At 52.8% G+C, this 10,574-nt stretch overlaps 3 protein-coding genes across 7 annotated transcripts in view; 1 reads left to right on the top strand and 2 right to left on the bottom strand.

The window, feature by feature from the left end:
* LOC116850194 (autophagy-related protein 16-1) overlaps positions 1-10,574 on the bottom strand; it is a 510,030-nt gene that overhangs the window by 210,213 nt on the left and 289,243 nt on the right. The gene's annotated exons all lie outside the window — the stretch shown is intronic.
* The window catches only part of LOC116850198, a 143,964-nt gene that overhangs the window by 27,910 nt on the left and 105,480 nt on the right, over positions 1-10,574 (bottom strand). The window lies entirely within an intron of this gene.
* The window catches only part of LOC116850193, a 240,188-nt gene that overhangs the window by 140,759 nt on the left and 88,855 nt on the right, over positions 1-10,574 (top strand). For 3 of the 4 annotated variants that reach the window (XM_032828175.1, XM_032828176.1, XM_032828174.1), the window contains one exon: positions 8,940-9,393. In XM_032828175.1, coding sequence (XP_032684066.1) covers positions 9,003-9,393 — 391 coding nt within the window. In that variant the 5' untranslated portion in view covers positions 8,940-9,002. Of the gene's footprint in view, positions 1-6,815; positions 7,404-8,939; positions 9,394-10,574 lie in introns of those variants that run through there. The other variant, XM_032828177.1, reaches the window with a different exon arrangement.

Genomic DNA, 10,574 nt, shown 5'->3' with positions numbered 1-10,574 from the left:
ATATATATATATATATATATATATATATATATATATATATATATATATATATATATATATATATCGGCCGCTTCTCTTCTGTTATATTCCACATCCGACTGGAGATGCTCGGGTTGGTGTCAAACAGTTATCTGGTTTGAATAAGACGATGTGTTGTCGAATTCTAATTATTAATAAGACCCTAATCGCCACGCTTTGGATGACTTATTAGGATCTGATAACCTGACGTTGTACGCAACAGATGACTGACTGGGGTCAATCTGATCAGAGCTATAGCGTGAATTTCCAGTCGGTTGCTAGTCCATCGCTGCAGCATGGGCGAATTTGCGATTTTAAAACGATACGCGTGATAGACAGACAGGTCGCCGAAAGGCGTTTTAATTGAATGTCATAGCGGGCGAATTCCGGATGAACTCTACCCTCGGTGAAGTTTACGCGACGCTCGTCGATAACGATCGCGAAACGATTTCCCTGCTGCTCTGCAGTCGTTACCGCTCCAGCCCGAGGACATGAGTCGTGGAAAAGCTTTCAAAGAGGCTCTCGAGAAGAGACTTGCGGCATCATAGGCGTTAGGGGATCGATTCCCTTGGGAGAGTCAGTCAACCGCCGCTTAACTAAGGTACGGGTGGAGCGAGTCGAGCGGTTTGGTAAATCGAGCGTAGTGAACTTATGTTCTGCACGATCGAGAAAGTAGTTGTCGTTGCCGTCGCCGTCGTCGTCGTCGAGATTTACGCCCAACGATCCAACAGCTTTCGTCGTGGTTATCGATCGTACACGAGGTGAGTTAATTGCTAACCGGCTGCCTCTCTCTCTCTCTCTCTCTCTCTCTCTCTCTCTCTCTCTCTCTCTCTCTGTCTCTGTCTTTCTGTCTCTCTCTCTATGTATCCCTCAGGTGCCCTCCGCGCATCTTGCAGCGATGCGAATCCATTCCGTCGCGTCCACATGCATCGTTAATTAGCCCTCCGCCGCGACAGTGAGTAACGCGACTGTAAGAGACATACAATGCTTGTTTGATAGATCGCCGCGTAACGAAAGAAATATTACGTAATGTCACGCCGCTTAAAACCGGCGGAAGCGGATCATACGGGGGATCGCGTCAAACTACATTTCTCGGCGATTTATCTTCAATCAACGTCTCGTCCGCGCCGCGCCGCGCTCGCTCGCGGACCGTCCGTCCGCACCGCGAGAGTGCACTAAACCCGCGCAACTGCGAAGGTGATGAGCGCGGAAAGCAACGGTAATGACAATCAGAGAGCGGTAGTTCCATTATACGTGCGTAACCGTCGATCGTCACCGGTAGACTCGCAGGTGTCCCACGACCTTGCGCGACTGCCTGCGTCTGTCTAGCGACGGCATATTTCCAATGTTCGCGTCCCCGTTCCGCCGTGGCGCGCGCTGCTATCATTTAACCGACGCGTTTCCGCAAAAATCATCAGAGCAATCCTCTGTCGCCTCGTGTACGTGTATATGTTGTGTGTCGCGTTTGGAGATGAGTGCGGAGGGTCGATTTTACGCATGTATATATGCATTCGGGACGTGACGTCGCTCACGGGTTTCGACGCGAACTCATGAGGTAGAAAATTCAATAGGATCTACTTTCGTACGACGACGACGACGAGGAGGAGGAAAAAGAGATGCAGCCGCTTCTCTTTTCAATTCAGACGCGCATCCGTAACAAACGCACGTCGTTCGAACGAAGAAAACATTCGATAACGCGCGCAATTCAGTAAATCTGACACACAGACGCAGGTTTACAGCGTGCGTTGGAAACCTCCGCGATAAAGCATGCGTGCGTGTTGTTTGGTCGCCTAGAGGGATAGATACGCGGTACGATTCGAATACTGGATTGAAACTAGTGTAACCAAGCTAACCGAGCTGCATCCCCCGAGAGAAAGAAGAGAGAGAGACAGGTAGGGAAAATAGAGGAGTTATGAGGAGCTACCACCCCCCGCGCGTTAGCCTCTATGCAAATAAACTGCTTCACGCAACCGGCGAGCGCGATATGGAAAGGCTTGAGCTTGCGGATCGTAATGCCGCTCTCAGCCTCGTGACAAGATCTTTTATCGCGATTGAACGCACGAGTCGCAACACGCCACCTTTCCTGCGCCGTGGCGATAAGAGCCACCGAGAGGACAGAACCAGAAAAGGCACGGCACGTCGTGGAAACGAAGCGCAACACGAAGGCGATAGAAGGCCTAGAGGCGACGCACGGCCCGCCGTCGGCTTAGGAGCCGGGGGGAATGAGAGTTGGGCCACCATCAATCTCTTGGCGACACTTCGCTGAAACCCTCGCACGCTCGAGCGAAAGTGAGTCGAGGCGCAGAATGGAGCGAGATATTCGCATAATGCGAGCGAAGTTTAATTACCGTCCGCTACACTACGTCGTAGGGCTCGCTCCGAAATCGCCCGTTTCTCCCTTCCTTCGTCGACGGATTCATCAAGGCCCGCGACAGGGCCAGACGTGCAAAGATAAACGGGCGATAGCCACGTGTGGGAGAGAGAGAGAGAGAGAGAGAGAGAGAGAGAGAGAGAGAGAGAGAGAGAGAGAGAGAGAGAGATTGACGAGAAAGAGAGACGGAGTAGGAGATAGAGACGTGTCATCCTTAAGTCGCTCGTCCGCGAAGTTCCATAGCCATAGGGCCTTCCTCTGCGATTTGCTTTTCTCTCGTTTCATCTTTCCAACCGCCTCCTGAACATTCGCGCGAGCACAGGTACGCGAGCACAACGTGGCAGCTCACCCGTTTCGCCGCTCTTCTCTTCTCTTCTCCCTCTCTCTCTCTCTCTCTCTCCCCTCTCTCTCTCTATCTATCTATCTATCTATCTATCTATCTCTCTTTCTCTTTCGTCCCCTTCCGCCTCCGCCACCTCTACCATCCGCTTTCTCGTGTTCTATCTAATTCTCCTTCCAGCTCCGTTCCATTCTGTTCGCGCACCTCCGTCTCGCTCCCGTCGACGGTGTTCGTGTGCGCGGCGTTATGGATGGTAGTAGGTACCCACTTAGAGGCACAGAGCGCAGCCACGCATAAACCAGTTTCCTGGTTATCCGACTCCTCGCATTTTCCTGGTCGACGCATAGCGCGTCGAACCCGCACGGAACGTACCATTAACGGAGGCTTCCTCGGCTCGATTCCGCAGGACTCGCAGCGCTGCCGCGATCGACGATCACGGACCGGTTGCAAACCGGTGGTGATGCCGAGCGCTTAAAGGCCTGCCGTATCGCTTTAAAGCGACGTCGGTGCACGGCTTTCAGGGCGACCGTCCGCACATGTCCCGACGTCGAGCATCGAATAATTACGTAACGAGCCCCCTACCTTCGGCCGCGCGCGCGGTGCATATGTCGCGATGATCGCCCAAGAAAGACGTTATCCGTCCGTCCGTGCGGTATCCCATGGCCGCGGGTTTCGGAGGTTGCATTCTCCGCAGGGAAATTTCAGACGTTAATCGACGAAAGAAATTGAGCCGCGGGCTGAGAGGCGCTTCGGTCAGGCTTGGATATTGCTAAACGAGGACGACTACTTGCGAATATGTTCCCACAATTTAATCTGCTTCAAGAACGCGGGAACAATGTGAGGAAGACAAGAGCCCCGGTTTCGAGTGCGTTCATATAAAATTCATCCGCGACTTTTCTCCACCCTCTCTCTCCCTCTCTTTCCTTCTTTCTCTTCCTTTGAACGCGTCGGTGCAAGATTAGAAACTCCGCGTTACCTCCGAGAGAACAGCGCACGATAAAGTGGTACGAATTAAATCACTCTGTGACTTTCTTAACGATGCGGGTACCGTCCATAAATCTATAGAGATCCTACGGTCGAACGTATCGTGTGCGTTGTGGAATCCGCGACACGGCGACGCGCACGCTCACGAACGCAACACCCGTGTAACCCCCGGCATAACTTTGAAAATCCGCTTGACCGAGAACGAGTATCGAGAACGGCCTTACGCCGTTATGTGATAAGTCGCGTGTCCGTTAATGTGGCCGGTGCGAGTCACTCGCTCGCGCGCTCGCTCGTGATTCACCTTGTCGTAACCCCGTAGCACATTTGGCAGCCGGCCGGAGGAAGCATATTCTAATTGGCCGATCGGCCAATCACGGGTTCTCACGACACGCCGGTGTGTGCATGTGTGTGTGTGTGTGTGCGTCTGGAAAGTAGATGAGAAAACGGCACGACGCGGCGGACGGGGCGTAATCGACGGTGTTTCAGCAACGCCCGGCGCAACAAACCCAACAGGAATAAGTGCTGGTTATCCGTTCAATTTCCATAAGGATCGCTCGGGCTCATCCGGAGCTCGGTTGATACAAGTTAATGCACCACCACGTAGCCGACACCGCGTAGAGGATCGGCGAGCTGCCGCGCGCGCGCGCGCGCGTGAGACACAGTAGGTAGCGATTGCGAGCGAACGCGCACGGCAGCATTGATGCTATTGCCGCCGATTGCTGGTAGTAATTATCTTATCGCGCCATGTGATCGTTCTCCTTACATGTATCGCCGATCGTCGCAGCGATCTTTATTAGTAATAACTAACGCGCGCGTTAATAACCGCGGCGGGGCCATTCCGCGTACGCGCACACGCGTCGCACATAGCGCTGGGCGCGAGTATGTGTGTGTGTGTGTGTGTATGTTGGCGGGCGCTCAAAGCGCGAGCCGGACTCTGTTCGATAGTCGCGCAATGATCGATCGTTTCCGCGGGTTCCGCGGGAAGCGACCGTCGCGTTTGGTCGCACCGACTCGGACGCGTAATTTCCCATCGAGCGCAGCTTCGACATGCAGGCGGACGGGCGAGTTCGTAAAACGGGACAGAGCCGGTGAGACGTAGCACCGTCGTTGGCCTCTTTATTCACTGCGAGTGTTCGCGAGCAGCAACGCGGTACCGCCGAATTATGGGGCAGCGCGTCGAAGGCGAGGGGGCCATTGGGTCGATCGGTGCTCAAGGGCGGACGGATAGCGGCCGTTCGTAAATCGACGACGACGACGACGACGACGACGACGACGACGACGACGAGGACGGCGAAGCGGTCGTTTCCCTGCGAAATTCCGCGGCGCGAGAGATTGCCGATTGCGATTGAACCCGATGGGACATCCAGGCACCGTTATTCCGCCATGGTGACGCGATGGCACAGGCACCTGGTACGAGCGTTGCTGCCCCCTCTCTTTCTCTCTCTCTCTCTCTCTTTCCCTCTGACCGTCTTTCCTCTCTTCTCCCCTCCTTCCCGCCCTCCTACCTGCCTTTCTTTCTTTCTTTCTTACGCTCCTTCTTTCCGTCTCCTACTGTCTCTCTTTCTCATTCTCCCCGGCGTTCCGCGCTGGGAGCTCCCCGTCGAGCGTCGGATAGCCCGAGTGTTCCCGCGGAGACACTGATACCCGGTCTAGGTCGCGTTGTTCACACGTGAACATTCAATTTTGCTCTCTTTGAGACCCCCTTCTCTTCCCTGCTATACTCGCGTCCTGTTTGTTCTCCCTTTTCTCTTCGTTCCTCGTCTCGCGAGCGCGAAAGAGTGAGCGACAGCGGTTCCCCCGCTCTCCGAAGGAGAGAGCCTTGGTGTGCGTGTGCGCTCTCTCGCGACATAATCACTATTTACCCGGCACGCATCATCGGCTCATTTCACGAGTCCTCCACGGCCGCCGCAACAGGCACCGACTAATGACAGACAGACAGAGAGAAAGAGAGAGAGAATATCTCTTTTCTGCCGGCCGTTTACACCGTTTTGTTCCTCGCGCATCGAGGAAATTATTCTCGCTACTCGCACCATGCGTCCCCATGGACGTAAATCAGCTGACCTTCGTTCTCTGTCGCACGATCGAGTTGTTCCCTGTAACCCACCGTTTAAAAATGCAACTCCCTCATCGCGGTTCATAATCTCAAGACGAGCAAGGCCCACGGTTTCATTCGCGAATGCACAAACGGTGCCGCTCTCACGCTGCTGGCGGAAGCGCCTTCAAACGAATTCATTTCGTGGCGGACTCGCCGGCGGGCCCCCGAGGCGACCACTCGCACCTCCGTTATGTTACGGAAGAATTGGGCGAGACTCATCCACCGAATCAGCCTGAGGGACTGCCGTGTTATCTCCGTGCGATTGCGCGGAACCATTACCGTGCGTAAAGAACGTGTTTAGCTACTCGCCTGTCAGAGATCATCCTCCCCCTCTGTCCTCCTCTCCCTTTCTCTCTTACACACATCTCTCTTACAGCATCTCTAGTATCTCAGCCTGACAACGTGTGAAAGAGAGCATATTAAATAAACGATCGCGGAGGCTGCGAATTCTACAAGAGCATAAGAGGTTGTCGAGGGGCTAGTAAATCCTTGTCAGCGTATGACTTAACGCCTAAAGTGTCACGACCGGCTTACCCGGCGCGAACATAATGTAAGTGTCATCGCGCGAAATAGACCCTCTCAGAAGGCGCGTACGCGAAAGATCCCGTGCTAGGTGGGCGGCAGCAGGTTCAGGGACCGCTAAACCGCTGTCAACCGTGGCGAGTTGGCCGCTCTTGACGCCTTAAAGTGGCATGACTTCACTGATCCGCCGAGAAACGTAAAAACCAATGGTGGGCAGAAGCGCGCGCGGACGCGGGGAGGAATCTGGGCGGGCAGTGTGCGCCAAGTAGTCGATCAAGAGAAAGAGAAAGAGGCACGAGGGGGAGGGAGAGAGACGGACAAGTGGAGAGATGAAGAGGAAAGAGAGTAGAGTAGGAGAAAGAGAACGAGAAAGAGAGAGAGAGAGAGAGAGAGAGAGAGAGAGAGACCGGTGTGTTTTCAATGGTGTTGTACCGGCGATCGAATTGTGCGTACCGTTCTGTCCTCCTTAGACGGCAGCGGCCTCGGTCCCCTCCGGCAGACGTCTTCGGTCGCTCGAGGAAGAGGCATACGCGCGGCCAGGTGTACACAGTGCCTAAGAGCCAGTCGGCCGACATAGTTATATCCCCTGAGCGCGCCGGCCGCGACTCTCGCATTACCATCGCGAATCGGTGCGTCGTGTGATTTCGTTGTGGTTAAACGCCGTGCGCGCGATAAACAAATCGGTCTCTACCTTCTTCGCTGTCGTCGTCGTCGTCGTCGTCGTCGTCGTCGTCGTCGTCGTTGTCTTCTTCCTCCTCCTGCTCTACGGCACCACAGTCGCACCACCGCGATCGGAGGTTGGCCCACGTTTGTGTGTACCGTTTCAAGCATTGTGCGCTAACGGCCGTTCTTGAGAGCGCGCGCGCTCGCTCATACCGGCGATCCCGTGAGAAAGGTGCCCGTGGAATTCGCCTTCGCGCGCTTGGCGCAACAGTGCGGGATAAAGCGCCGCCGAATTGCAGCGCGCGCAATATCGCGCCAACGGCAGATCGCGCGCCGGCGAATCGCGATTCCTACAAAATTCGACGTCGATACATATACATACGTATACATCGCTCGGCTGCTGCGCACAGGTATGTTCGCCCCGGTGTCCCGCGGGCCGAAAGGTTTTTTCGTCCAACAGTGTACATCGGTGTAATTATTTTAACGTGCCGCGCTGCTACGTATGTACCCGGGACGCGTGTGTCGCGGACTCGAAATCGGCGCTCGTATTTCGACGCTGTTTTCGGCGGAACCGGCCGCGAGTTCGCGGCAGATTGCCGTGTGTGGATCTCGATTCCGCGGGGTCATAGTGGTGCGCAAAAGTATCCGGCGATTTAAATTCCCGCATATGCGCGCCGCCGCCACCGCCGCGCCGTTTGTTATTTATTGCGCGGCACACGCGCAACGGTGTAACGGAAATATGAACGATTCGCAATTTATTGCCGCCGCTCGTTCCGCGTTTTTAATATTTTAATCGTCTCGCGAAATTTATCGTGATCTCATCGATGCAATAAGGATGTAAATGGTGCTGTTATGCGCGAGTTAACGGACCACAATCTACCGTCTTTTGACGGAATCGCTATTTAATATCGTACCTGTATTTGTCGAATTGTGAGAAACCTGGCAAACCTGTCGCGATCGTGGAATCCAGGCGGAATCCAGAAGTCCGCGACATCGTTATAAAAACATCCGCCAACTTGCGTTATTAATGTGGGCGAATCTTGTTTTCCAGTACGCCTATATATTTGCCGTTCCCGTTTTCCAGTAAGAACAGCGCGACACTTGACCAACGGCTACACGTTCCATCCCGTTAATCTCGACTTCCGCTAATTTCTCTTTATCCAGTTCGTCAGAGCGCTCAAACACTCGCGCGCGCGCTTAAGTAATGAAGGAAATAGTTCCACAGCGAAAAAATGCGGCGAAGGAAAGCGCCCGTGACGTTTAATTCCGTGTGCATAATCGCGCGTTTTGTTTTGCACTTAACTCCCGGGAAAAGTACTATTATTAACTGCTATCTATCTCTCTCTCTTTCTCTCTCTCTCTATCTCCTTCTCGTTCAGATGTAGCCTGCGCTATTCATATGTTCTATTTTTTTTCACTTGCCTCCTGTTTTCCTTCTGAGTTTATCTCGTCAATATCATAACGCGGAAGATAATTAAATATTGAAGCAAAATTGCTCGACGTAAGAGGCACTTGTGTGATGTCTCAAAGTCCCATAGGTATAATTCCAAAAAGTTGAAAGAGAACACGATATGCGCCGGATTCCAGACCGCATTCCTGATCCTCGGACAGGGAATAGCGTCGATTTTTTTCCATCTTTCCGTCCGACATCTTCGATGAGATCTAGGACCCTACTCTGGACGCGTATCAAATGCTAAGTATGCCCCTTTCTGATCCTCAAGCTAAAACTACACTAATATAAGAGTCAAGAAACCTGAAAAGGGCACATTTAACGTTCGATATGCATCCATAATGAGGCCCCTAAGATCACGGATTATTCCGTGTGCCTGGATCTTTTCGACGCGATCGTTGCTTAAGAAAGAGTCACTAGTCAATGTATTATAATTTCGTCTGCTAAGAGCGACCGACGACGTGTCATAACGGTGCATTCTTTTCTTCTGTTGCAGATCATAGACGCGTTTAGTGCGACGTTTAGTGCGACCTGAGCATTTGAACGAGACAGTACTACGATGACGAGACCGTACGACCGTCGACAGCTGCTCGCGATACTCCTGCTGCTGCAAACCGCCTCGAGATACGACTACGCGGTTCACGCGGTTTCCGCGGAATCGACGCACGCGGTCGACCTGTCGCCGTCGTCCGCGGTACCGTCCGGCCTCTCCGGGCCGGATTACACCGGCCCATCCGCGGGTTCGGACGAGTGCGATCCCGAGATGGTTGGCTTCGAGCTGGTAACCGGCTACGTGTACACCGCGCCCACAAACATGCTCGAGTCCATACCGGGCACGTTGATGCTCACCGACTGCCTGGAGACCTGTCAGGCAAACGACTCCTGCCAGGCGGTCAACTACGAGACGGGCCTTTGCGTCCTATTCAGCTCTAACGCCGACAGCAATCCAGGTAAGATTGAATCGTTATCGTATCTACCTAAAGACTGTAGCGAGAAGCATCGACTATGTATATGAGCGCGGGATGCGCGCAGACTCCTGGGGCTACTCTACGTCCGATGGTTGTTCTCAGTTGGAGATGCGTTTCTTTCTCTCTTTCTTTCTTTTTTCTTCTCATTTCTCTCTTTGTCCTTTCCTTTTTCTACGCGAGGAAAACGTTAGCGGGACATAAGCCCCTTGATTGCCTTATTACGCGGATGTTAATTAAGAACGTCCTACAATCTCACGGCGGTAGAAGAGAACGATTCTTGTCTGCCAAGAAACTTTTTTCCCTAGATATTTCATGTCGTAATGATGATCGTAAAAATGCGTCGGGAAACTGTATGATGCGGTATACTTTCCACGTCGGGGAATCGAAACTGGAGTTTATTATCTATTTACGCAGAGTGTCTGACAATTACCGACACACCCGTTGTGTGTAAGTAAAATTCTCATTAACCGAATGACAAGTTCTTCTGTCATCTCGCAAACAGCTGCAGTAAGACTTTGAGTTATTAATTAAAGAAGATTAGTGAACATGTAGGTATGTGTGTGTGTATGTGTGAGTGTGTGTGTGTGTGTGTGTGTGTGTGTGTGTGTGTGTGTGTGTGTGTGTGTGTGTGTGTGTGTGTGTGTGTGTGTGTGTGTGTGTGTGTGTGTGTGTGTGTGTGTGTGTGTGTGTGTGTGTGTGTGTGTGTGTGTGTGTGTGTGTGTGTGTGTGTGTGTGTGTGTGTGTGTGTGTGTGTGTGTGTGTGTGTGTGTGTGTGTGTGTGTGTGTGTGTGTGTGTGTGTGTGTGTGTGTGTGTGTGTGTGTGTGTGTGTGTGTGTGTGTGTGTGTGTGTGTGTGTGTGTGTGTGTGTGTGTGTGTGTGTGTGTGTGTGTGTGTGTGTGTGTGTGTGTGTGTGTGTGTGTGTGTGTGTGTGTGTGTGTGTGTGTGTGTGTGTGTGTGTGTGTGTGTGTGTGTGTGTGTGTGTGTGTGTGTGTGTGTGTGTGTGTGTGTGTGTGTGTGTGTGTGTGTGTGTGTGTGTGTGTGTGTGTGTGTGTGTGTGTGTGTGTGTGTGTGTGTGTGTGTGTGTGTGTGTGTGTGTGTGTGTGTGTGTGTGTGTGTGTGTGTGTGTGTGTGTGTGTGTGTGTGTGTGTGTGTGTGTGTGTGTG

This window comes from Odontomachus brunneus, unplaced genomic scaffold, assembly GCF_010583005.1.
Source record: "Odontomachus brunneus isolate Ranch 3 - 2012 unplaced genomic scaffold, Obru_v1 Obru_scaffold_136, whole genome shotgun sequence".
Classification (NCBI taxonomy): Eukaryota; Metazoa; Arthropoda; class Insecta; order Hymenoptera; family Formicidae; genus Odontomachus; species Odontomachus brunneus.
The sequence above is the reverse complement of the archived record's forward strand: the minus strand, read 5'-3'. Positions and strand labels throughout refer to the sequence as shown.